The sequence below is a fragment of the Berghia stephanieae genome, chromosome 8 (genome assembly GCF_034508935.2).
Source record: "Berghia stephanieae isolate SIO BIC M18660-M18661 chromosome 8, UCSD_Bste_1.3, whole genome shotgun sequence".
Lineage (NCBI taxonomy): Eukaryota > Metazoa > Mollusca > Gastropoda > Nudibranchia > Aeolidiidae > Berghia > Berghia stephanieae.
The window spans coordinates 4,629,161-4,655,959 of NC_088367.1; the positions used below are offsets into that span (position 1 = coordinate 4,629,161).

The 26,799-nt window shown below is 35.0% G+C and overlaps 1 protein-coding gene across 4 annotated transcripts in view; it reads left to right on the forward strand.

Annotated features, from left to right (window-relative positions):
• The window catches only part of LOC144978049 (UDP-N-acetylhexosamine pyrophosphorylase-like), a 59,981-nt gene extending 35,166 nt beyond the window's left edge, over nucleotides 1-24,815 (forward strand). For 2 of the 4 annotated variants that reach the window (XM_078923543.1, XM_078923545.1), the window contains exons 2-12: nucleotides 3,105-3,370; nucleotides 3,758-3,917; nucleotides 4,836-5,040; nucleotides 5,468-5,643; nucleotides 6,647-6,819; nucleotides 8,185-8,378; nucleotides 9,337-9,480; nucleotides 15,423-15,608; nucleotides 18,407-18,442; nucleotides 19,217-19,286; nucleotides 21,243-24,815. In XM_078923543.1, coding sequence (XP_078779669.1) covers nucleotides 3,248-3,370; nucleotides 3,758-3,917; nucleotides 4,836-5,040; nucleotides 5,468-5,643; nucleotides 6,647-6,819; nucleotides 8,185-8,378; nucleotides 9,337-9,480; nucleotides 15,423-15,608; nucleotides 18,407-18,442; nucleotides 19,217-19,286; nucleotides 21,243-21,338 — 1,563 coding nt within the window. In that variant the 5' untranslated portion in view covers nucleotides 3,105-3,247 and the 3' untranslated portion in view covers nucleotides 21,339-24,815. Of the gene's footprint in view, nucleotides 1-3,104; nucleotides 3,371-3,757; nucleotides 3,918-4,835; nucleotides 5,041-5,467; nucleotides 5,644-6,646; nucleotides 6,820-8,184; nucleotides 8,379-9,336; nucleotides 9,481-15,416; nucleotides 15,609-18,406; nucleotides 18,443-19,216; nucleotides 19,287-21,242 lie in introns of all 4 variants that reach the window. The other 2 variants (XM_078923541.1, XM_078923542.1) reach the window with 1 other exon arrangement.
• Nucleotides 24,816-26,799: the final 1,984 nt, after the last annotated feature.

Here is a 26,799-nt window from a genome sequence, read left to right on the forward strand (position 1 = left end):
GGCTGTTTATAAACAGTAACGTGAATGAAATCGACCTCTGATCATTGTTATTATTTTTATAGATAGTATGCGCTTGGCTAAGAAGTTCATAACATTGCCATCCGGAAGTATAACGGACCAACACACAAAACTGTGTATCCATGAACGTTTATAGTCTGGTTAATACAGTTTTGTGAGAATTACTCACAAACGCGGATGGCAAAAAACAATAACAAAGACCCGATTGACGTCATCTTCGAACTATCTATACCGTCAAATGGTGACTAGTTATCACACGATTTTTTCGATCAAATTTTAAACGGTTCCATGCCAGGCGCATACTATCTATAGATAGAAGGAAGATGACGTCACTCAATTCTTTGATATTGTTTTTTGCCATCCGCGTTTGTGGGTTGTTCTCACTAAACTGTATTAACCAGACTATAAAGTACATGGTTACACATAGTTTTGTGTGTTGGTCCTTTATACTTCCGGATGGCAATGTTATGAACTTCTTAGCTAAGCGCATACTATCTATATTCTGTAACAAGCATAACTTTCATCATTGAGATATTGATGGTCTGCGGTTGTCCAAAAATCTCACAACATCTCGTCAGCCGGAAATGAACGTTCCAACACACAAAACTATGTGTGATTGTAAACGTTTATAGATAGTATGCGCTTGGCTAAGAAGCTCACAACATTGCCTTCCGGAAGTATAACGGACCAACACACGAAACTGTGTGTATCCATGAACGTTTATAGTCAGGTGAATACAGTTTAGTGAGTATTACTCATTAACGCGGATGGCAAAAACAATAACAAAGACCTGAGTGACGTCAACTTCGAACTATCTATAGTGAGAGAGAACTGCTCATAAAAATGGCTGGCTAAAAACAATAACAATGGGTTGAGTGACTTCGATTTCGTTGAGAAGGATTTAATAGTATGGGGAAGTGACGTCACGACTGTTGAAACCTATTATTTCAAAGTACGTGACGTTCCACACGTCTTGTAAAGCACGTTTCTAAGTAAGAATGACTGAACTGAAATAAAATAAAGGTCGAAATATCTTTGTTGTTTTTAAATGAATAAAGATGACGTCATCAGCTCTTTGCTGTTGTCTCCAAATCGCCAGGAGAGGTGCTGATATCTCACTAAATTATCTCGAATGGGCTAGAAACGTTTAAGGTTACACATGGTCCTGTGTTTGTGTGTGTGTGTGTGTGTTGTGATGGTCGTGAATAGATTTTTACATCTCATTCACGATGAGAAATTAATTAAATAAATAATATGCACGAGGCATGTATCTCCACATGAGTGGGTAGTCGCCACCGAAGTGGGTAGTTACGCGATTTACTAAGTACACATACCTAGATTTTGTTGGTTCGTAAACGAAACGTTATATATAGTCAATCGAATACGATTCAATAGTCTGATGTCACGCCGCCTGGCAACGGTGGCCATCTTGGTTCTGAACAAGGAAAATCATTACTTTTTATTTTTCATGCTGGCTAGAACTTTTCATATGCCTTGTGATCAGAATGTGTAAAAGTCAAAACATGATCAAATTTATGTGGTTTTTTCCCCATCTGGATACCCTTTGTGCTCGCCGGAGAAATATTTCATACCGGCGTCCGCCATTGTTCCGATAGTTTAGAGCCAGTGTTACTAAGTTACCATGCGTCATTAGGAAGGAAGTGGCGTTATGACTGTTCCATCTTATTTCAAATAGCAAAAGAGATCGAGTAAGCGGTGACTGTCGCTTATATACGCTGACAAACAAAACATAACGTCACAATTCATAAAACGGAACATCATGACAACTGAGAACAACTCACAACAGCCTCGATCGAGATAGTAACAGTAAACACCAACACACAAACACACAACATAAAAAGGCATATCATTCCCAACATGATTGATTTTGGTGAACAGAATCTGCAGAGATTTGACTAAACCGCCGCTATCTATCGACAAGGAAAACGCCCTCGAGTTGTTATTATACTCGTATTATACTGTAATCGTAATTGAAATGAAGTAGGTGTCGGGGGGGGGGGGGGGGGGGGGTTGTCCATGTCGGTTAAGAATAGCATGATTTACAAGCCCCTAGTGGGCCCATTGTTTACAATGCCAGTGGTGGACGAATAGCACATAATACACAGTCTGCCTCCAGGTTATTCTGACATTGAGCGTATCTGCCATTTGAGTTTTATCTTGTTTTTGTTTTGTTTTTCTATTTTTAATTTACTTATTTATGCATTTGTTGGTTTGCTTGTTGTTTTTTGTTTTTTTTTTGTTGTTTTTTTTTTTTTTTTTTTTTTGTACGACTGTGTGGTCTTATCGGGGTCCCGATAGCTCAGTTGGTAGAGCACCCGCTTTGCACGCAACGGGACCGAGTTGAATCCCGGGTGCATTCGATATTTTTTCAGACCCCCCGTCCACCATGCAATGAATGGGTAGCTGAGTCTGTTAGATTTGTCGGAAAGTACTTTGCGATAGACCAGCGTCCTATCCAAAGTATGGCAAGCAATTGCTGTTGTCCGTTTCACGCTATGGAAACCGGGATAAACTCCGGCTCCATGGGCCTAAAAGCTCTGAAGGACTACTATGTGGTCTTATGGTATGAAACTTTTATATATATATATATATATATATATATATATATATATATATATATATATATATATATATATATATATATATATATATATGTGAGTGAAATCAACTCAAATTTCGTCCAACAAAAAAATACTGCCGTTTCGACATCAGGGCCTCTCTTCAGATGTCAGTTGTACGATCTTCTTTGATGGAGAGTAGTAGCTCCCTGGTTCATTTAGTGTTTTTGCGTGGTGCGTGAAGGTGTGTAAAGCAGCAAAATAGTGTGAATCGGTGTGTAAGTCTTTTGAAGTCATGAAAAAAAATAAATGGGTGGGGGGTGGGAGGACTCCTTTTTTCTTGGGGGGGGGGGGGGGGGGGGGGCGATCTCCCATGTTACTGTTGGTGTTTTGTTTTCATTTATTTGGTCCCAGTAGTGCATTGATGATTGTGTGCTCTTGGCTCGTTGAATGGATATTGTTCTATATAAACGATCAAGTTTATTTGTTTGTTTTTTTATCTAACAGATTAAAGACACTTGAGGAAGACGAAGAAGAAGAAAAAAAGAAAGAAAACGGAACAAAACGACCATCAATATTAACTGTTAAACCCACGACTACGCGACCACGTAAAAACACCAATAATAATCTTCTACTTTGAGTAACCGAGCATGGAGTCCCTTCAGAAAATGTGTTCTGACGTAGGCCAGGAGCACCTGCTACAATTCTGGGACAGATTGAATGACGATCAGAAGGCTGCCTTGTCTGCAGAAATACACAATGTTGATTTGAAGGTAAGCCAAGACATCGTCTATGTCCAGTCTATTTTTTGAAAATATATAGATTCTTTTTTAAGTGTCATTTTACATACATATTGTGTAGAATACAACAACATGCAATGAATGTGCTCAAATCGCTTCATAAGTAATCCCAAGCCAAAATAAACTCTTAACATAATGACGAGACATGACCCTTGTTGGGCACCATCTCAGTTCTTGATTTTAATTTTTTCAAAATTTGTTTTGCATTTTTTTAATTTTTTTTTCTTTAAACAGAGGCATTAATTTTTATTTTTTAAAGTTTGAATTTGCCTTGTTTTGGTTTTTAAAAAAACAAAACAAAAAAAAAACAAAAACAAACAAAGACTCCATACATCTTTCAATCGTATTTATTCCATTCAGGAGGCAGTTGGGTTCTTTGACAAAGTGAGCAAGTCGTTACAGAAGGATGGAGACAGCACCAACAACTCCATAGACGAGCACATGGAACCCTTGGAGTCCAGCGTCTGTGGCAGCACGGTCAGGTGTAGTGAGGAGGAAATCAACAATTATAGAAATCTAGGTCAGTTTATCGTTTGGGATCTGTGGATATTGCCCTGTATGGATAGTATGCGCTTGGTTAAGAAGCTCATAACATTGCCATCCGGAAGTAGAACGGACCAATACACAAAACTAAGTGTAACCTTGAACGTTTATAGTCTGGTTAATACAGTTTAGTGAGAATTTCTCATAAACGCGGATGACAAAAAGCAATAACAAAGGCCTGGGTGACGTCAACTTCATACTATCTATAAGTCTTACCTTATAAAACCCCAAGTCTCTCAGTGCCAGAAGTCAAAGTGATACCAGGCTGCTAGAAGCTGTGGACTCTAAAAAGTAATAATCAAATAATGAATATAACAGCTTCAAGAAAGAACAAAAATACCAAACACAGAACATTTCGGACTCAAAACCCTTCTTCAGCCAACATCAAAAACATTAAAAACACAAATACATGACCTAGAAACCAGATAGATGCCAGAGATTCTCTCCATTCAGTCTGGTTTTTAAATAATGTTTTTATGGCTCTATTGTTTTTGATGTTGGCTGGAGAAGGGTTTGAGCCCAAAACGTTCCGTGTTTGGTATTTTGTTCTTTTTGGAAGCTGTTATAATTGATTTTTGATTATGACTTTTTACAGTATCAGGGGTTACATAAGGCTTGAACAGCTTTTCTCAAGCTTGGACAGCGAGAGGCTATGCTGCTTGCTGTTCTCTAGGAGTTCAATCACACGCCACTCCTCTCTGCTTCTACCTCTATCTCAAGGTCGTTTTGGAAAGTTCATGCTTTCTATTTCTCTCATTCCCACTCTGAGAAATTTTTATTTTTTTAAAATGTTTGAATTTGATAGAAAATTGTCTGTTTTTAAATAGATTAGGGCAATTCAGAGATTTAAAACAAAAAAATTTTGAAATGATTATTTTCTTCTTTTCTTCTTCAGGCTTAGATGCCGTAAGTCGTTCAGAAGTAGCCGTCCTTTTGTTGGCAGGAGGTCAAGGCACCCGTCTTGGGGTACCCTATCCCAAAGGCATGTACAACGTGGGGCTCCCATCGGCCAAACCCCTGTACCAGCTTCAGGCTGAGAGGGTCCTCAAACTCCAGACTCTGGCCAAAGAGATGACTGGAAAGAGCTGCCAAGTCCCATGGTAAGTGGATCCCACCGTTTGGTTCCTTAAAAAAAAAAGATTTTAAAATGAGCTTTTATGTAGCGCAATATCCAATAAACATGCTCAAAGCACTTTACAAAGAGTCCCTGACCAACAGCAACATCTATCATTTAGGACATAGCATGACACCTGTTAGGCAATAATACAATTTTTTCGGACAGGGACAACGCTGTTAACGACCATTTCACTCCTGAATATGGTGAGAGAATGTGAGTAAAGAGCCTTTTCCAAGGACTTGACTATGCGCCAAGTGAGGCTCGAACCCTGGACCTTCCGATCCGAAAGCGAGTGTCATACCACAAGACTATAATAATAATAAAAGAGATAATTACATCAATTGATAGTCAGTCATGTACAAAAGGTATTTGTTTTGAAAGATTTATTTTTGCCATGTTTTTTCCCCCAGGTACATCATGACGAGTGAACACACCAAAGACGCCACAGAGTCGTTCTTCAACAAACACGAACACTTTGGTCTCAACAAGGATAATGTGGTTATATTTGAACAGAGTTTGCTCCCTTGTTTTACCTTTGATGGAAAAATTATCATGGAATCTCAGCACAAACTAGCTCTTGCCCCAGGTAAGAGAGAATTCAAGAATGAATATATATATATAAGGCATTGATAAATATAATCAAATCTCTACAGTTTCTCTATAATAATGATAATAATAATAATAATAATAATAATAATAATAATAATAATAATAATAATAATAATATAATAATAATACACATAATTTGTACAACGCTCATTCTCATGTAAAACATAAGCTCTGGGCACTTTACAATGTAACTTATCAATTCGAAAAAAAAAAAAAAAAATACAATACAATACAATCAATTTATAGCCATATCAAGGGTTCATGGCGTCTCATTAAAAGCAAATACAGTTTGTTTGTTTTTTTTCCCGACCAAGACAACGCTGTTAAGGACCAGGTACTCATTTTACACCTGAGTATGGTGAGAGAATTTGAGTAAAGAGCCTTTTCCAAGGACTCAACCATGCGCCGCTCGGAGCAGGACTCAAACCCTGGACCTTCCGATCTGAAGACGAGTGTCTTACCACTAGACCACATAGCCAGCCACTCTTTCTTCTGATAAGTAATAACATTACTTACTTATCCAAACCAATGCCCACCTAAGCTCTAGGCCTTCGGTCTTGTGCCGTGACGTAGAAGTTAGACGTCTTTTGTAGTTGTATAAGTAATAAACAAAAGTGAATAGAACAACTTCAAAACAGAACAAAATACCAAACACGGAATGTTTTAGGCTCAAAACCCTTCTTCAGCCAACAACAAAGAAACAAAACAATGATAACATAAATACATAACTAACTAACGAAAGAGTGAAAATGGAAAGGCTTCGTATGTTCCCATACAAAACCTTTCCATTTTCACTCTTTCGTTAGAATTTTATGATCACCGGCTTCAGGCAGCCCTTACTGTTTTCTACAAATACGTAACTTTAAAAAAAACTGATTGACACCAGAGAATTATTCAGAACATCTTCTCTGTAGACAAAATCTACTAGCAGTGCAGTATCCCTGGTTCTCCTAATAATGGTTTTCTTTCCCCATCCTCAGCCGGTAATGGTGGCCTTTACAGTGCCTTGACCAAGTCAGGTGTGTTGGAGGATTTGATCAAGAGGGAAATCAAGTACGTCCACGTCTACTGTGTGGACAACATCCTGGTCAAAATGGCCGACCCGGTCTTTGTGGGATTTTGTCTCAGCAAAAACGTGGAATGTGGAGCCAAGGTAAGGAGGAAATGATAAGTTGTCATAAGTCAGTTATAATTCCTATGAATAAATTGTAGTCCACAAGAGTAAAACGCTGATGGAATGATAATAATAACAATAATAATAATAATAATAATAATAATAATAATAATAATAATAATAATAATAATAATAATAATGATAATAATAACAATTATAATCATAATAATAATAATAATAATAATAATAATAATAACTATAATAATAATAACTATAATAATAATAACTATAATAATAATAACTATAATAATAATAATAATAATAATAATAATAATAATAATAATAATAATAATAATAATAATAATAATAATAATAATAATAATAATAATAACAATTATGATAATATAATAATAATAATAATAATAATAATAATAATAATAATAATAATAATAATAATAATAATAATAATAATAATAATAACATACTGTATTCATCGAAAAAAATGGAAATTCGTTTACAGACGTGGCATGCATAAAAATGTATAAACACTAAGTTGAGAATCTATGTCGACAATGTATAATATATAAATATATATATATAAATTTTACAAAGCGAAACATGTTGTCCCCATGACCCCCGGTTTGAACCCACATGCAAATGCATAAAAATGTAAAAATATACAATCAAGAACCAATAGCAACACTTTATATATTAATTTGATAAATTGAGATAGGTCATACCTCTGGCCTTTATTCTGAACTTGTGTGTGTATATTTAAAAGGTAGTATTTAATTTAAATCACAGTTGCGCGTTAAAAATTCGAACACCATGTGGCAAAAATGAATTAAGGTGAATAGCTGGGGAAAGTGCAAAATAGAGCATATAGGAGGACTGAAAGCGTCAATGAGATTGCAGTATGGCTCAGTGGTACAGTCTTTGCTTCTTACCCAAAAGGTACCGAGTTCGACTACCTGCCTCAGTGTGTGGCCTTGAGCTAGTCACCTCGCCCTAGCTCACTTTAGGAAATTGAATTTGGTTGCACACCATGAATGCACCAATGTGCGGCGATGTGGTCAAGTGGTATGACACTCGCTTTCGGATCAGAAGGTCCTGGGTTTGAGCCTCATGCTCGGCGTATAGTTGAGTCCTTGGAAAAGGCTCTTTACTCACATTCTCTCACCGTACTCGGGTGTAAAATGAGTACCTGGCCGTTAACAGCGTTGTCTTTGTCCGAAAAATTGTAATATCGCCTAACAGGCGTCATGTCCCGTCCTACATGTTAAATATTTGCTGTTGACCAGGGACCCCTTGTAAAGCGCTTTGAGCACATTTAGTGGATATTGTGCCATATAAAGCTCAATTTTTTTGTTTTTATTTTATGTTATTATTTATGTTTGTCCTCAGGTAGTAGAGAAAACCCAACCCAAGGAAGCTGTCGGCGTGGTGTGCAAGGTGAATGGCGTCTACCAGGTCGTGGAATACAGCGAGATTACACTGAGTACAGCTGAGAAACGAACGGACGATGGAAGGCTCACGTTCAACGCTGGGAATATTTGTAATCATTTCTTCACCGTCGAATTTCTGAAAACGGTTTGTCGGTGAGACTTGTTGAATTAGACAACTTTTATTATTCTGGTTTCTATAGCGTGAAACAGACAATAGCAATTGCTTGCTACCATTTGGATAGGACACTAGTCTATCGTAAAGTATTTTTTTTCCACCAGATCTATCTGATCTAGCTACCCAATCTTTACTGGATGGACAGGGGGGGGGGGGGGGGGTTGGAACAAAAATCTCGACTTCACTCGGGATTGTGAAGCGAGTGGTCTACCAGCTGAGCTATCCAGGCCACCATAACTTGCTTATATTCTTATTTTTATGTTTCAACAGATATGAATAATAGGGAAGTGAAGCAGGTTATGGGTTGGATTTTGTGACTTAGTTACTTATCGTCTTGGTTCCTTGGTGGAACATACGGCGCCAACAAAGTTCCTCCAGCCATCTCTCTGTCCTGGACCAGCCAGCCAGGCAGCTCAACTCATTCCATGTCTTTCCAGCCTCTTTCATCTCCTCTTCAACTGTCGTCCTCCTCCGGGTGCCAAATGGTCTGGCTATCTTTCTTGTTTAAGGCAGTCTATGAAATTTTTTGTTCAGTATGAAATATATTGCGGCTATGTGGTCAAGTGGCATGACACTTGCTTTTGGATTGGAAGGTCCTGGGTTTGAGCCTCGTGCTCGGTGCATAGTTGAGTCCTTGGAAAAAGCTCTTTAACTCACATTCTCTCACTTTACTCCAGTGTAAAATGAGTACCTGGCCGTTAACAGCATTGTCTTTGTCCAAAAAATTGTAATATCGCCTTACAGGCATCATGTCCCGTCCTACATGTTAAATGTTGCTGTTGACCAGGGACCCCTTGTAAAGCGCTTTGAGCACATAATTTAGTGGATATTGCGCTATATAAAGCTCAATTTAAAAAAAAAAAATTTTTTAAACGTGCCCCAGCTATTTGATTTCGTGACATTGAAGTATTTATCACATTTTTTTTTCTCTACAAGAAAAGACAATGAATCTCAGCTCAAGCACCACGTTGCCAAAAAGAAAATCACCCACGTCGACGAGGACGGCAACGTTCAGAAACCCTCGGCACCAAACGGCATCAAGATGGAGAAGTTTGTCTTTGACGTTTTTGCCTTTGCCAAGTAAGTCACCGAATGTATCCCTAGAAATGGTTGGAGCTCGTGTAACCAATTTCACAGGTCTGATAACCCAAGTGTTATTTGTGGGCTGCTTTATAATGGTAATCAGGGAAAATATATTGGCTTTAGTTTAAGAATTTCCACGACAACGTTAATTAATAGATTGGGGCACAAAGAATGTTGGCAATCCGGATTTTTGTTACATTGTAGGAAGTAGTAAATGTATCTTAAATGTGACCCATCATCTCAAATAGGATTATGTCGGAACGAACCATATGCCTAGAGCTGAATTAAATGTTAAACTGGTCAAAAATACAAATTGTTGGCATTAGCACCCTAAAACATAATATCCATTCTCCTAAAAAAAAACATACAAACTCAACAAAAGTCTGATATTTCTGGCTTTAAATTGAATTTTCAACTTCTTAACCAACCCGACTTAATACCGTTTTGAGGCGAAGGGTCACAAACGTTATCATTAAGAATGGAAGTTTTTCAAAGTTATCGTGAAATATTTTTCCAAAGACTTGAGATCTCACTTGACTTTCTCTATTTTGAAGACTTTTTAAAGCTTTAGATTCACAATCAATGGCAGATTTTCAACCATGTTTATTTGTCTATTTTATTGTAAAGACAATATTTAAAAAAAAAAAAAAAGAATACGTTTTGAAAAATATCTCTAAATGACACGAGAACTTTTCATGTAACCAAAAATCAATTGAAATCCAATAGCTGGATGCAGCTACCCCCTCAAATTTGCCTTGCTGTCTTATATTTACTGATTATAAACAGAGGGGGGGGGGGGGGGAGAAGTGGCAGAGTGGTTTAGGCATTGCACTGTGACCCGGAAGGACCCGGGTTCGAGCCCCGCTTCAGGCACTTTCGTTTTTTTTCCTTGAGCAAGATTATTAACCCCCAATTTGCTCACTTGGTCAACATGGGTGATTCCTGTCGACATCAGACATCTTGTTTGATGAGTTATCCATATATTCCTTTGTGGAATGCCTGGGCGACGATATCTTATGATGTCTTGGCGAAAAAGGCATGTGTGATAATAAATAACACTGATATTTATTGTAAACTACGGGATAACGCAGGCTTTTTTATTTTATTTGTAAAATCTCAATTATCCTCTTGTTTACTCTGCTATTGATTTCCTTATTGAACTTCTTTTTTTTTTCACCAACATTTGCCTTAGACCAGACCTGCCGACTGCCATGAAAATAAGTAGAATTACCAAATTTTGGCTCCATTTTCAGAACTTCATGAGCATGTTTTAACTCACTCAACCCTAACACCGACTATATCCGTAGTATACCCGGGTTACTTTTACCCCATGCCTATTTATTACATTTTTATTCTGAGACAAATTATAGGCGTAGAATCAAAGCTAATATTTTCTGTTTTTTACGGGTTAATGATAGTTGAATAAAACTATCTATGTACATGCTCATTTTTAATACATTTTTTTCCAATTTTGAAAAGTAGCAAAAATCTCTAGGATTGAGTGAGTTAAGTCATTAAAACTTCTTGCAATGAAGGTCGATATCAGAGTGCGTAATTGAGTGATTCAGACTCTTAAATATATGACTTTCCCGAGAACGACTGTTAAGTGGTTTGTTTCGGCTGTAAATTCTATTTTTAGCATCAAATCTACCCAGACATGATACTGTATTGGAGGTGTGCGTTACATATCTGGCCACACAAGAATAAAGTTAAAAATAATTTCCAATCCAAGTGGTGACAGTTCAGACTTTAAATGTGACCCATTGTCTCAAAACAGTATTATGTCGGAACGAACCAGATGCTTAAAAGCTGAATTAAATGTTAAACTGGTCAAAAATATAAGTATTTGGCATTAGCACCCTAAAACATGGTATCCATTCTCCTCAATAAAACATACAAACTCAATACCAGACTGATATTTCTGGCTATAAATTCAATTTTCAATATCTTAACCAACCCGACTTAATACTGTTTTGAAACGAAGGGTCACAAATTTCAAATGCTAGCTGGTCATGTTGGACATAAGAATTTAAGTCATGAGAATCAACAAAATAATCAGAATCGTAATGAGATATGCGTCAATTTTAGATGATTTTCAAACGTTTAAATTCAATCGGTGCATCGTGAATTGTTTACGATTTGCCATCTTTTCTACTTTAATCAATAGAAATATTTCTTGCTGAAATCCATGAGATCAAAAGTAACACGTCATAGTTTTAACATTGATTGGAGCTTATTATTTAGTGGTGGAGAAGGGAAGCAAATTAGAGCTAGGGATATATTTAACACATGTATCATCAGTAGTGATTGTGTATTCACTGTATTCTGCCTAATACTAGTGCATATCATAATTTATTTGTTACCTCCCCTCCCCTCACCCCCGCCCCTTATGTTGTTCCTTTTTATATTGAAATTGGAGTTTACAATGTATCAATTTTAAAAAATAATTTATATTAATTGAATTCTGAGACAAGTATTTTTGTGTCAAAGATATTTTCATGTTTGGAAAATTGAAGTGAGCAATTGGAATATCATGATAATAAGTAATAAATAAGTTTTTTTCAGCAAAGTGCATCTATTAGGCAGAATACATTTGGTTTGGTTTTGTTTTGTTTTTAAAACCATAATATTAACTTTACCATGCTTCACTTCAAGATATTTATTGCTGTCCATTTTTCTTCCTATTCCTTACTATATTACTTTGATCCACATCCTGCAAAGTGTGAACTCGGCTTATAACAGTTGTGTATCATGTCTGTAATAATAAGAATTACGATAATAATAATGATGATAATAATAATACTAATAATAATAATAATAATAATAATAATAATAATAATAATAATAATAATAATAATAATAATAATGATGATGATGATGATGATGATGATGATGATGATGATGATGATGATGATAATGATAATAATAATAATAATAATAATAATAATAATAATAATGATAATGATAATGATGATGATGATGATGATGATGATGATGATGATGATGATGATGATGATGATGATAATAATAATAATAATAATAACAATCATTATAAGCTTTCAAAGAGTCATAGTACAGTCAAAACCATTAAATTGGAACAGAGACATTACACAGACATTTTTCGAATTAAGCGACATTCCAATTAACCAATTCTGTGGACGGTTTTGTTATTAGAACAACACATCAAGGCTACAAACTTGTTATAGTTATTATTGGTGAAATAATTGAATTAATTGAAGCAACTAGAACAAATGTAATACAGAGTTTTCTTTCAATCGCTTGTCTAAATTATTGTTGTCAGCTTTTCATGATATTCAACATTATATCTGTATCGCTGTGAGGAGATAAGTAAAGTGAATGAGGTACCCTATAATGATGACAAATAAAACTGCCATTTCTTTCATATCTTGTAGTTATCCAATATAAATCAAAGACTCTCAAAAACCTGTTCCATCATAGTTTACAACAAATTGGCCAATCGTAACCTTTATGGATTGCTCGATAGATTAAAGTAAACAAATCACATGTGCTGTCTTATTTTGATTATTAATTGCCATGTGTAGTCTTTCACAACCATTAGGCGCATGGAGACGGTTACACATAGAACAGTAGTAGTTGATACATGGAAATATTCATATGGTATAAGCCGAGAGCACAGATCTGCCATGTATTACAATCAACCCATCTCTCTCTCTCTCTCTCTCTCTCTCTCTCTCTCTCTCTCTCTCTCTCTCTCTCTCTCTCTCTCTCTCTCCTTTTCATCCACTTTCCCCCTCCCTCCCTTTTCCTCTTCTCTCCATCCGTCTCCTCTTTTTTCACTATCCTTTAAATTATTTAATCTACCATTTTTAGAACTAGAAATTCCTTCCCTCCATCCTTCTCATTCCGATTTCCTATTTGATTATTTTAGATCATCGATAACAATGTGTCAAAAACTTAAATTGTCCTCGTCATATCCAAAGGCAATCAGCAGTTTATTTAACGCTTCACTTGACCGATTTTTGGAATTCATTTCATTCATGCTCCGTGATACAGAATTTTAAATAACATAATGTTGAATTCCAAGGATTTTTTCAAAATTTTGTATACCGTCAATTGGGAAGATTTTGCCTCTGTGAATTTGGGGCATTTTGAATTATCTCAGCTTTGTTGCAGTCGTTGTACACGTTAAAAGATTAGAATTTCTATCAAAGGAAATTATAGGGAATGAGATTAGCGGAAGAGTAGCGTCCCTTGATTGGAAGTCACGAGCGGAAAAGTTATTAGAGAGAGAACGTCATGTTGGTTGTGCGGCATGGGACACTTCACCGAAAGCGAGGACGAGAGAGTCGCATGCGAAAAAACATTTTGACGTTCTCTCTGTAAGGTGATGTCCAATCAAGGGACGCTACTCTTCCGCTAATCTCATTCTCATTCCCTATTGCCACAAAACTAAACAATCTCTTATTGGTCCAAAATTCAAGAGACAAAGTTTCCCCTTCAGGCAAAGTTACCCCAGTTGACTGTACATTATTTTTTTTTTCTTAATGCTGTTTTTCAATGTCTTTTATTTGACTTCAACTTTTTTCATGCTAAGCACAAAGATTTTATTTAATTTTTGATTCAAGCTATTTCAGGAAGTGTGAAATTAGTACTCGTAAACGGCTGCTTGGTTTTATTAAATTTATACATATGTGTATATATATATTTATTTATTTTTTGAAATTGTTTATACATTAACTAACCAAACATTTTCTAATTTTTTCTCTCCCTCTCCCCCTCTCTTCATCTCTGTCTTTCACTCTCATGCCCCACCCATCCCCTTTTCTGTTTTTAATTATTTTAAACTCAATTTTCTTTTATTTATTTTTTTTCTTTTTTTTTTTTTCTTTTGGTTTAATTTTGGTTTTTTATTTTTTTATTTATTTATTTATTTTTTTTTTTTGTGATGGTTCCTTTTTTAAAAAAAAATATTTCACCATGGCTGATATATCATCTTTTGAAAATAACAAATTTTGGTTTTGATTATTTTCCAAATAAAATAAAAAACGTTAATATTTGTTTTATTTTCTTTTATTTTGGCATGATTGTGTTTTGTTTTTTCTTTTCTTTCTTTCTGTTGTTTTTACTTTCCCCCCCCCCCCTTTTTTTTTTGCTTGTTTTTCAAATTGCTTACGTTTTACATCATTGTTGTATCTCTCCGGTTGCTTTTGATGTTTGCACTTCTATCATCCTCGTTTGTAACCAATACTTACATCTGAATAACAATTTATTTATCTCCTGAATTTAACCGTCTTGTCTTGATAAATTATTTCCAATTTATTTGCATGTATTGTGTTTTTTTTGTTGTTTTTCTTTCAAATAAAATTTGCATGGTTTCATCATTCAAAACATGCACGTATCGCCATTTTCAACCTTTTAAAAAAAAACAATTTGTTATTTATTATATTGAAAAAAAAAATGACTGTAAAATACTTTGATGAATGATATCATTTTTATTTTAATCATCTCATTCTTGCATGCTTTAACTTTAATTGTTTCGATCTTTACACAAAAATGATCAACTACTAAAATATCTATTAATTATAATTCTACCCCGCACTTTTCGTCTGGAATGCTTTGTTATGACCCTGTGATATTCTTTATTACAACCAAAATTTATCTTCCTGCACAATATTTTGATAATTTTAAAATGTTATTTGAAAAAAAAAAATTACAAACATCTTTTTTTTATTTATTTCTGATAAACGCATGCCTGCACGATTTTGTTGTCAAATTTGTTGTTTTTATCTTTTTTTTTTGTCTGCAATATTTCAAATTTTTGGTGCCTTTTTGTTGTTTGTTTTCTTTTTTTCTTTTCCCCCCAACATTTTAACAACCAAAAAAAAAAAAAAATGCTAATCGATACCAAAAAAAAAAAAAACCCCAACAAATAAATAAATACAAAAAAAATGAACCAGCACATTTGGTGTGTGGGAAGTTTTGAGAGAAGAGGAGTTCTCCCCCTTGAAGAATGCAGACGGACAGCCTAAAGACACGCCCACCACATGCAAACATGCCCTTATGAGTCTCCACCACAAGAGAGTTGTAGCTGCTGGAGGAATGTTTGTTCACCCAGACGGAACTCCTTACCCTCACATACAAAGGTAGGTAAATCTTATAGCTGTTGTCCTATTTTATGATTATTTAATATAGTATTGATTATGTCCCCTGCAAAGGTAAAAATGCAGCTTTCGAATACACGTTTATGTTGTTCGTTGTTACTAATAAATAATTGTTATTTTCATTGTATATGCACTCTTTTTGTTTAAAACACTTAGCAATTCTTAAGTTATACTTTCAATTTGTGAGATAGGCTCAGAAAACATTAAAAAAAAACAAAAAACTATTGATTTAAGTTTGATGCCAAAAACAAGCTGACAAAAAATAGAAAATTATCTTTTTACTTTACTTTATTTGCTATACATTATTTTTAATTTTTGGGTCTGTTTAATTCATACATTCGAAAATATTAAAGTTTTTGTCATCGAAAGATTTTGTTATCAGAAGGGTTTTGTTATACAATTTAGTTTTTTATAATTTTTCCAATGACCTACATTTTAAACAGTTAATTTTCTTCCTTTTATCAACGGTTGTAAGGAGTGGATATTGATTTATATGCAGGTAGATTTAGGAAGATTTTTTGGAATGTTTTTTAGGGAATGAAATGGTAAACAATTCTCAGAATGATTCAAGTGGGCAATTTTTTTAAATTTTATTTTTTTATCATGGGTTGTCTGAATTGAGAGGAAATGGCGTTGAAAAGAAACGTTCGTTGGGTCTGACATCTGGTAATTCATTGATTAGTTTAGAGGAATTTTCTACATATTTTTAAACAAAACAAAAAAAACCCAAAAAACAAAAAGAAAGAAAGAAAAAGAACACTTTAGGACATGTATTTTTACACATTGTTTTTTTTTGTTTTTTTTTTTTGTTGTTGTTTTTGTTTTTTTTTACATGGGTTGGAAAGTGTTTTTGTTTTTTTGTTTAATTTTTATCATTTTTGTGCAAGTGGTATAAATAATGGAAGTTTTATGCAATAAGTATATAATTATATTATTAATGGAGATAAGATTAAAAAATGATCATACTTAAATTATTTATGTTGAGACTCTTTTTCCCATCATTGTCCTGGGGCATTAGTTTGACCTGAAAAAAAGTGATTTTAAATTATGAAAAATAGATAATAAAAATTGTCATTGTTTTAGCTTACAAGGAATTGAACGACATTTATGTAAAATCCTTTTCTGATAATTTTCTACGCCAAAGTCTAAATACATTCAAAGATTTTTTCTGTTGGAAGAATTTGGTATCAAACTGACGTGTACATCTATGCAGGTCTTGACATCTGAATCCGCTTATGGGCCAAGTTTAACATTGTTGTAATGGACAATATTTTGCGTCATTTTTTAAAGATTTCCATTACAACAGTGAGCCCATAAGGAATTGGGTTATCAGACCTGCAAATAAGTGCACATCAATCACACTTGTTATAGTCTACGTCGCATCAAATCATAAAAGTAAATGTTACTATGAAGTCATTCGTTTATTTGAAGAGCAAAAGTCGAGTAAAAAATTGCCAAAAATTACCCAAGGCCTGATTTTTTTTATTTTTAAAAAAATATTTTGTGAAGGGCATCTTGAAAGTATAGAAAGAATGAAATTGACGTCACTCAGCTCTTTGTTATTGTTTTTAGCTTGCCATTTTTCTTGAGTAGCTCTCACTAGATTGTATTGATCAGACTATAAACGTTTAAGGTGTTACACATTGTTGATATCCAAACACTTAGCGTCAATATTGTAAAAACATAATCAAACGGTTTATCAAGTATCTTAGAAATTCATTGATCAAGAGGTGTGGTATATAGAGTAGAAATAGATAGAATGAAATAGACGTCACTCAGGTCTTTGTTATTGTTTTTTTTTTGCTATCCGCGTTTATGAGTAATTCTCACTAAACTGTATTAAGTAGAATATGAACGTTTAAGGTTACACATAGTTTTGTGTGATGGTCTATTATATTTCCAGATGGCAATGTTGTGAGTTTTTTAGCCAAGCACACACTATCTATAATATCATTTTGTTTCACCCATTCAATTAAATTGGTATTGCAGAAAAGTAGATCTTAATACTCTATCTGTACTTTTGCCTGTTCATGTCTTCTGGTATGTGTATCGTGTACAAAAAATCTTTCTTAAAGGTAACATATTCATTGATGCCCATCATTTAAATTTAATTATCCTTGTATTGAAATATTAATGTCTAAAAAATATAAAATACAGTAAAAGTTTAAATGTCGTCGTCACTGTTTTAGATCTTGGCAGATAGACGGATTTCTATTAATTTGGTAGTTTAATTAATCAATTATTTTATTTATTTATTTGGTATTTATTTATTTATTAATTTATTTTTTAAAATCTTTTGTCTAGTTAGTCTTTCTTCTTGTTTTTTTCATAAGAGTTCAAATTATGTATTAACGAAAGCACAAAACTTGTTTGTTATTTAAGAAATATTTCTTTTACTCTAAACTATTTTGTAACTCCATTGATATCAAGATCAATAAATGATTGGATTTAGTTATAAAAGGTGAAAGGTGTACGATGTTATACTTAAAGTGTTTTAAACTGCCATTTATAATTAAACACCAGAGGTTGTTTGCAGAATTTTGGAAAGAAGTAGAAGAGGGAGAAGAATATGTTTGTTTTTAACAACAATTTTTGAAGTAGTTTGATCTAACCATGTCATTACTGTTTTATGTTGTCATAACTTTCACATTGTTTTTTGTTTTGTTTGTATTTATTGTTTTTCCTTTATTGGCTTCATCTCCTTTTGTTGCATGGGCATGTGCGTAACTTTATTATTGTTCGTTTCTTTTTCTCCCCCTCTCCAATATGTTGGTGTGTAGCGGAGAGAACGGGAACAGTCAGAACGGTGTGAACCGGTAGGTATTTACAATGAATTGGTAGTTATTTAAAACTCTCATGGTCTTGAACTCTGACCCCTGTGAGATTCTTAAATGCTAGTATAGAAGTTGTGGACTGTTGAAAGTAATGGAACAAAAATTAGAAAAAAATGTGAGGCCGGCTGAGATAACTCCGGAAGATGCGGCAAGCTTTGATTAGAGATACGAGCCAAAATTGAAGATAAAGTGTTTCCCATAGCAACAAATTTTATTCAGAAAAAAACAAATCATAACTTGGGTTCTAATAGACATAGAAAGAAAATTTGAAGTGGTAAATGATCAGAAAGATGTGGTCTACATCAGTGTATACATAACTCAATTTATGACATTTGCGCATCTTTCCGGGTTTTCTCAGCCAGCCACACAAATACCAAACACAGAATGTTTCATGTTCAAAACCATTCTTCAGCTGGTAAATGACAAAAACAATAAAAACTTTATGACATGAGTTAAATTCCAGACCGCTATGAGAAATGTATTTGGTGTGTCTTGTTGGGAGGTATAGATAAATAATAACGTGAAGTTGAATGTAAGCTTCAATTTAATTACAAAAACAGATCAAATGAATGTTTCGGGTTTCCCCTTTATCAACAAAACAGGATGATTGAAACACCACAGATGAATGAGAGGATGTGGTAGTGGCGTAGTTAATCTTTTGAAAAGTTGCAAAAATCTCTAGGATTGAGTGAGTTAAATGTGACACTAAGCTGCTCTTTATTTAACTCTGCATTTTACTCTTTCTTTGTGTCACAGCCAGCAGAGCAATGAGGAAGAAGACACCATTATATGTGAAGTATCACCATTGGTCTCATATGATGGAGAGGTTCGTACGTTTACAGTTTACAGTAATTTCTCTCATTCATTTCAACCAACATGTACATATATGCAGGTCTGACATCCGAACCAACCCACTTATGGGTCTAGTTTGTAATGGACAATATTTTGCATCTTTTTTTTTTTTTTGAGATTTCCATGACAACAATGCGCCCATAAGGAATTGGATTATCAGACCTGCGAATATGTGCATTTTGACTCCAACATATGTGGCCCGTTGTGTGAAAATGGTAATATGTTGGGGTGAAACCGATGCCAAAAATGTAAATTTAAGGTTAAAATGATCAGGATGCTTTCCCTATTTCATAAAAGTCGTCCCTCGGAGACCTTTGACCCATAGAGTTTATCACAGTCTCAATAGCGTGAAATGGACAATAGCAATTGCTTGCTATCCTTTGGATAGGACGCTAGTCTATTGCAAAGTACGTTCCACCAAATCTAACCGACTCAGCTACCCATTCACTGCTGGGTGGACTTTTTCATGTCATCATCTCTGTCTATTTTGTTTGGGCAAGTGCTATATCCTCCTTTGGATATCACACACACATACACACACTTGATCAGCACATAGGGCTGCCACGATGGAATGCCATCTTTCTCGGTTGGAGGCCATTTTTTGTCATGTCCCCAAGACCAACCATTAGCTTTCATTTCTCTTTGGAAGATCCTCCTCCAAGTCTCCAGCGGGTGGCCCTTCTTCTCATTCCCTGAGGGGGGGCGGGGGGTCCACCTGAGGGTTGTCCTGGGAATGGCACTCGGATCCATTCTGAGGACATGTCCAGTCTATTTCTATCTGAGGGCTCTCCTGGGAATGGCACTCGGATCCATTCTGAGGACATGTCCAGTCCATTTCTATCTGAGGGCTCTCCTGGGAATGGCACTCGGATCCATTCTGAGGACATGTCCAGTCCATTTCTATCTGAGGGCTCTCCTGGGAATGGCACTCGGATCCATTCTGAGGACATGTCCAGTCCATTTCTATCTGAGGGCTCTCCTGGGAATGACACTTGGATCCATTCTGAGGACATGTCCAGTCCATTTCTATCTGAGGGCTCTCCTGGGAAGGCACTCGGATCCATTCTGAGGACATGTCCAGTCCATTTCTATCTGAGGGCTCTCCTGGGAATGGCACTCGGATCCATTCTGAGGACATGTCCAGTCCATTTCTATCTGAGGGCTCTCCTGGGAATGGCACTCGGATCCATTCTGAGGACATGTCCAGTCCATTTCTATCTGAGGGCTCTCCTGGGAATGGCACTCGGATCCATTCTGAGGACATGTCCAGTCCATTTCTATCTGAGGGCTCTCCTGGGAATGGCACTCGGATCCATTCTGAGGACATGTCCAGTCCATTTCTATCTGAGGGCTCTCCTGGGAATGGCACTCGGATCCATTCTGAGGACATGTCCAGTCCATTTCTATCTGAGGGCTCTCCTGGGAATGGCACTCGGATCCATTCTGAGGACATGTCCAGTCCATTTCCACCTTCTCCTCTTTACAGCTTCAGACTCTGGTTCAATTTGTGTGCGTTTAGCCAGTTCTTTGTTTAAAATTACTTTTGGCCAAAATTTCCTTTGGATATCAGAGATCAATTTTCAATTTTCCTCTATCCTTGCCCCCAAGATATACAAAATTGTTAACATTCTCCATTTTTTCTCCATTCACCACAATTTGAGCTTACAGGTCAGCTTGAAAAATTATAAATTAAGGAACCTGAATTGTGAAAAGAATATATTTGCTTTTTAAAAAGGTGAACATACATTGTCTTTCAAAACATATCTGTATATAAATGTTCAGATTTCTATAATTCACAGGGAAAAACACCTTTTGCTTTGGTTAGCTATGCGCATTCTCTTTTATTATATTATTATGTTAGAAAACTTTTAATTTATTCAAAAATATATATTGCGAGTATAATATAATTATGTTTGTTTATTTCCCTCAGGGCCTTACAACCATCGTGAAAGGTCAAAGTTTCACACCCCCTGTCCAGTTTGAGATGAGTCCCAACCACCAAGTCATCATCAAACAAAACCAGTGACGACGACCATGTTGACAAATTAACCTTATTTATTATCTACTATCTATTATAAATAAATATGCAAGACAAAGAAAGGGTTTACTGTAAGGATGGTTCAATGAGTCATTGTGGTGCAATTATGAAACAAAATGAATGGAAAAAAACTTTTAAAAAGTGTGCAAAATACCCAACAAGAACAATCTTCAAGCTCAAAAGTAGTTCATTTACAGTCTACGATGTAAACGATGGGAATAGAAATTGTAATATATGACCCTTCGCCTCAAAACAGTATTAAGTCGGGATGGTTAAGATGTTGAAAATTGAATTTATAGCCAGAAATATCAGTCTTGTGTTGAGTTTGTATGTTTTATTGAGGAGAATGGATACCATATTTTAGGGTGCCAATGCTAACAATTTATATTTTTGACCTGTTTAACATTAAATTCGGCTTTTAAGCATCTTGTTCGTTCCCACATAATACCGTCTTGAGACGGTGGGTCACATATGATATTTAAAATCCAGAAAGATGGGGGGTGAACGTTCTTGTCGAACTTTTTCTGGATTACTGGTCAAGAATAATTCAAACAATAATAACATGATGTCAAAGTGATACTAGGCTGCTAGAAGCTGTGGACTGTAAAAAATGATAAACAAACATGAAGATAACCAGTTTCAGAAAAGATCAAGATACCAAAACACTGAACGTTTTGGGCTCAAAACCCTGCTTCAGCCAACAACAAAAAACCCAATAAAGACATAAATACATTACTAAATCCGAGATCGACAACAGAGAAATTTGGTAGGTCCTCTGTGCTGTGTTGTAGAAAAATCTTGGAAATTTTGGGATTTTGGTTTTTTTTTTAAAGCTGTTATATTCATTTTTATTTATTTATAATATTGTGATGCAAACGATACGAGAAAAAAATTGATTCTATCCTCTAGACGACACAGTCTAGTAAGCAGATTAGATTGAATTCAGCATTTATTCTGCTGGAAACGGACTATGACTCTACAGACATAGGAAATACGAGTCGTCGTTCCAATTTGACTTTTGTATTCTCAACAAATTTCGAGTCTATTCTCCTCGTGTAATGGGTTTTCGAGATTCATAAACTTAAAAATTAATGCTCGACTCAGTTTTCGGCAACTGAGAATTTTGGCGATGTGCGAACCTAGAAGAAGAAGAAGAATTTTGACAAAGACTACTGACGTATAGCGCAATCATTTTACACTCCTTTCACATACAATTTAACACAACAAGAGAATTTGAAAAATGACATATTTTTGACAATATTATGGACTCGTGTCTCATGTCTCGTCTTGCAGACACTTTATCGTATCTTAACGGGGGTTCATTCTCATAGAGGTTGTTGGATGCTGTGGTCTTCCACAATTTCTCTTTACAGACACATTACAACATTTAAATTCTTTCAAAACACTCGTCACGTTTGGAGCTATAGATTCAAATCTTTTGTCGATTTCGATTCATTAATATATTTTCAGAAAGAAAACTACCATTATCGGGGGAAATGATGATTTTAACTGTAATTTATTCATCTCGAATTACAATTTTGATTCCCTAACAGACGTGAGATTGTTTTGTTCAGTTTCCCCAATACCTCCATGTATGTCATGTGACATGTTGCCCATTGTTATCACATGACTCCATGTATGTCATGTGACATGTTGCCCAATTGTTATCACATGACTCAACTATGAAAAACACTGCCACACCCTGACTAGATACATATTTATTTTCATTTTGACCTGAAAAATTTACTTCATACGTTAATGAAATGGATATATTGTAACAGCTTAGAAAATGAACGAAATACCAAAACACAGAACGTTTTGGGCTCAAAAGCCTTTTTCAGCCATTAACAATAACAATAAAAACATGAAAACATCACTTAAAATTCAGACTGGGGTTGACAGTTTGGTTTGTTTTTGTGTTTTGTTTTTTGGTTGTATTTTGTTTTTAAGGGGGGAAGGGTTGCTTTTGAAAAGACATTCTGACAAGTTATGGGTCATTTTAATCAATTGATCTTTGAAGTAAACGATTTATGGCCAAAATGAATTAAAATGTATTTGGCTGGGGTTTTTTTGGCAGAGAACTGTATGTAACATGCGTCAATTGTTTGTTATCTAATGTTTGCTTTGATTTATTTTAATTTGTTCCGTACACAATTTCATAATGGCATCGGGGGAACAAAAGGCTGATCATCTGCTCAATATCTATTTGTGGTCCAAAGAGCTCTGTGAAACTCGACACAAATTCTGTCTCAGCTGAACATGGTATGGGGATTGACCTCAAGACTGCAGTTTGTGGCTTTAAGGATCTGGATCTCGTACGTACACAGACGTTCTGTTTTGGCAGCAACATTTTGATGTTTTGATGCATATCACATGTCATGAAGTAAGTTAGACGAAATGGATCATTTATGTGGATGGTGTTCTTTAGGCAAATGTAGGCCTGTCGACTATTACAAAAAATTTGTAGAATTACGATATTTGGGCTCCCATTACAGAAGTTCCCGAGTATCCCTGTGTAATCAAAACGTATTGAAAATGAAAGTTGATGTCAGATTACATAATTTTAAGGATTTTGAAGTGTTATTTTAATCTTTGGGAGCGAAAATTTTTGATTTTTAAAGTTAACTATAGGGACTATGATTGTTATCGCTTGAAAATTACGAATTTTAAAATTTTCAGATAGGCAGGTCTGCAAACAGTGGTGAGATTGGATTGTGGGTAAATGGTGGATGGTTATCCTTTGCTTTGGATTGTGTGTAATGCATGGATGGTTATCGAGTGCTTTGGATTGTGTGTGTAATGTATGGATGGTTATCCAGTGCTTTGGATTGTGTGTGTAATGTATGGATGGTTATCCAGTGCTTTGGATTGTGTGTGTAATGTATGGATGGTTATCCAGTGCTTTGGATTGTGTGTGTAATGTATGGATGGTTATCCAATGCTTTGGATTGTGTCTGTGTAAATGATGGCTGGTTACCCAGTGCTTTGGATTATATTGTACTTTTAACTTATTTGATCCGTTATCCTTTTTCCCATTGTAAATTCCCAACATTGTTAATGACTGATTCTTGCCCCGGCGTGAGGTTTCGTTTTGATTTCATTGGTAATGGTCGATGATTAACACAGACTCTTTTATTTTTCGTTGCTTCCAGAATAGTTTTTAGTCTTGCACAATCATCCTAGTGACATTTTGTGTTGGATGCAGGTGTATTTATTTATTTATACGTGAATGACAATACCATCTTATGCAAAGAAGCTCCCGTTGGAATTAAGATTTCCATTCCGACTATTTTAAGAATTTTAAAAAACGCTTTCATATTTTCAGCATTCATTTATGCAACATTGGATTGTTATACGGATAATGATAGTGATATACGAGTTGTAATTATTTTTTTGGGAACTGTTTACTGCTTTGGTTTTTAATTTATTGCCATTATGTTGTTGAAATAAAATTTAAAAAGCATTTATAGTATGGAGACGTTTTTAGTAACTTTTAGAAATAGATGCAGAATTTTATGTACAAAAGTGTTGCATGTTCCTTGAAATGTTCTCTGGGACTGACGGGCCCACAGTTTAAATAGGCCTTTTCTCCCATAGTGGGCAGGGAGGCATTTACTGTGTCTTTTATCCCCCTATATCTGTATTCCAACATGCTTTCTGTCTTTGTCTTGGAATAAGATTACTTGGTTTTGTCCTGGCCCTGGCTGGGAGGGAAACAGTCAAATGCATAGTTATTATTTTGGGAGATGATATTTTTTGTCTTGTAAATCATCTCTCTGTTATGCACTGCGTTATTTATTTTTTTTTGTTTACATATATGTATGATTTGTAAACGTTTGAGTTTGAGTGTGTTCCTCTTAGTGGGGACATGTGCATATGTCAGGATGAGACTTTTACGTGATCTCAAACCAAGTACTTTGACAGTGTGCTCTTGGAATCTACACCTGTTCTCTATTTGAACCAATTCCCCTTTATCATACTTTTTCGTGAGTGCTTTAATTGTAATTCAACAACTTTTTACTATCCCGTTTTTTTTCAACTGGCGCTGATATGACATAAAAACGTTGCAAGCATCGTAAAACCCTTTAAAAAAAAAAATTAGGCCTTTTTTAAACTCTTATATAATACTATGTTTCCGTTTATGTGGGGTTGGGGGGGGGGGGGGGGGAGGGGTGATTGAATGCATTGTGAAACTACGATTAGGATATAGCTAGCTAATCTGTGAAAGTGATGAAAGGATAAGAGTTTGATGAATGGATAGTTTTAGAGATGCGTTTTAATAAAGATTAATGTGATAATTCATTTAAGATTGATTGAAGTTTACAGTACCTTATTTTGGCTGATAACTTTATCATAACTATTGTTTGTTGTTTTTTTAAACTGTTACTTTATTGATAGATGCACATATTTTGTTGTTGATAAGACTTTGTTATTGTTGTTTTATATTGTTTTATTCAACACAATTGCGCATTACCCTATCGTTTTTGATTTCGCGTCACTTTCAAATTCTTTGATATTTCAAGGGTTTGATTTCATTTTGTTTTTTTGTTTTATTTATATTTTAAAATTTATTTTGTTAATCATTTTGTTTTCTTCATTTTAAAAACTTTTATTAATAAAGAAAAACTCGATCATCTTATGTAAATCGTGAAAAGAATGCTGATTCGTTACATTTTTTATTTATAAAATTCTTGATTTTAACCTATATAATTTATAGAATATTTATATCTAATTTTCATCAATGGAATTTGTTGCTAATTTTTTTTTTTCCAATTGATATTACTTAAGATTTTATTCACCAAATTATGTGAGAAACAGCTGTTAAATTGTCTTGTCATTGGAGATGCAGCTGTTAAATTGTCTTGTCATTGGAGATGCAGCTGTTAAATTGTCTTGTCATTGGAGATGCAGCTGTTAAATTGTCTTGTCATTCGAGATACAGCTGTTAAAGTAAATTGTCTTGTCATTGGAGATGTAGCTGTTAAATTTTCTTGTCATTCGAGATACAGCTGTTAATTGTCTTGTCATTCGAGATGCAGCTGTTAAATTGTCTTGTCATTCGAGATGCAGCTGTTAAATTGTCTTGTCATTCGAGATGCAGCTGTTAAATTGTCTTGTCATTCGAGATACAGCTGTTAAATTGTCTTGTCATTCGAGATGCAGCTGTTAATTAAATTGTCTTGTCATTGGAGATACAGCTGATAAATTGTCTTGTCATTGGAGATGCAGCTGTTAAATTGTCTTGTCATTCGAGATACAGCTGTTAAATTGTCTTGTCATTGGAGATGCAGCTGTTAAATTGTCTTGTCAATCGAGATACAGCTGTTAAAGTAAATTGTCTTGTCCCATTGGTCTTATGCGGCGTGTTTATCATTCGTATCGTTACCATCTAAGAGTGTGCCATTTGCCTAATAGAGTGCTACGTTGATGTTTTTATTGTAATCATCCT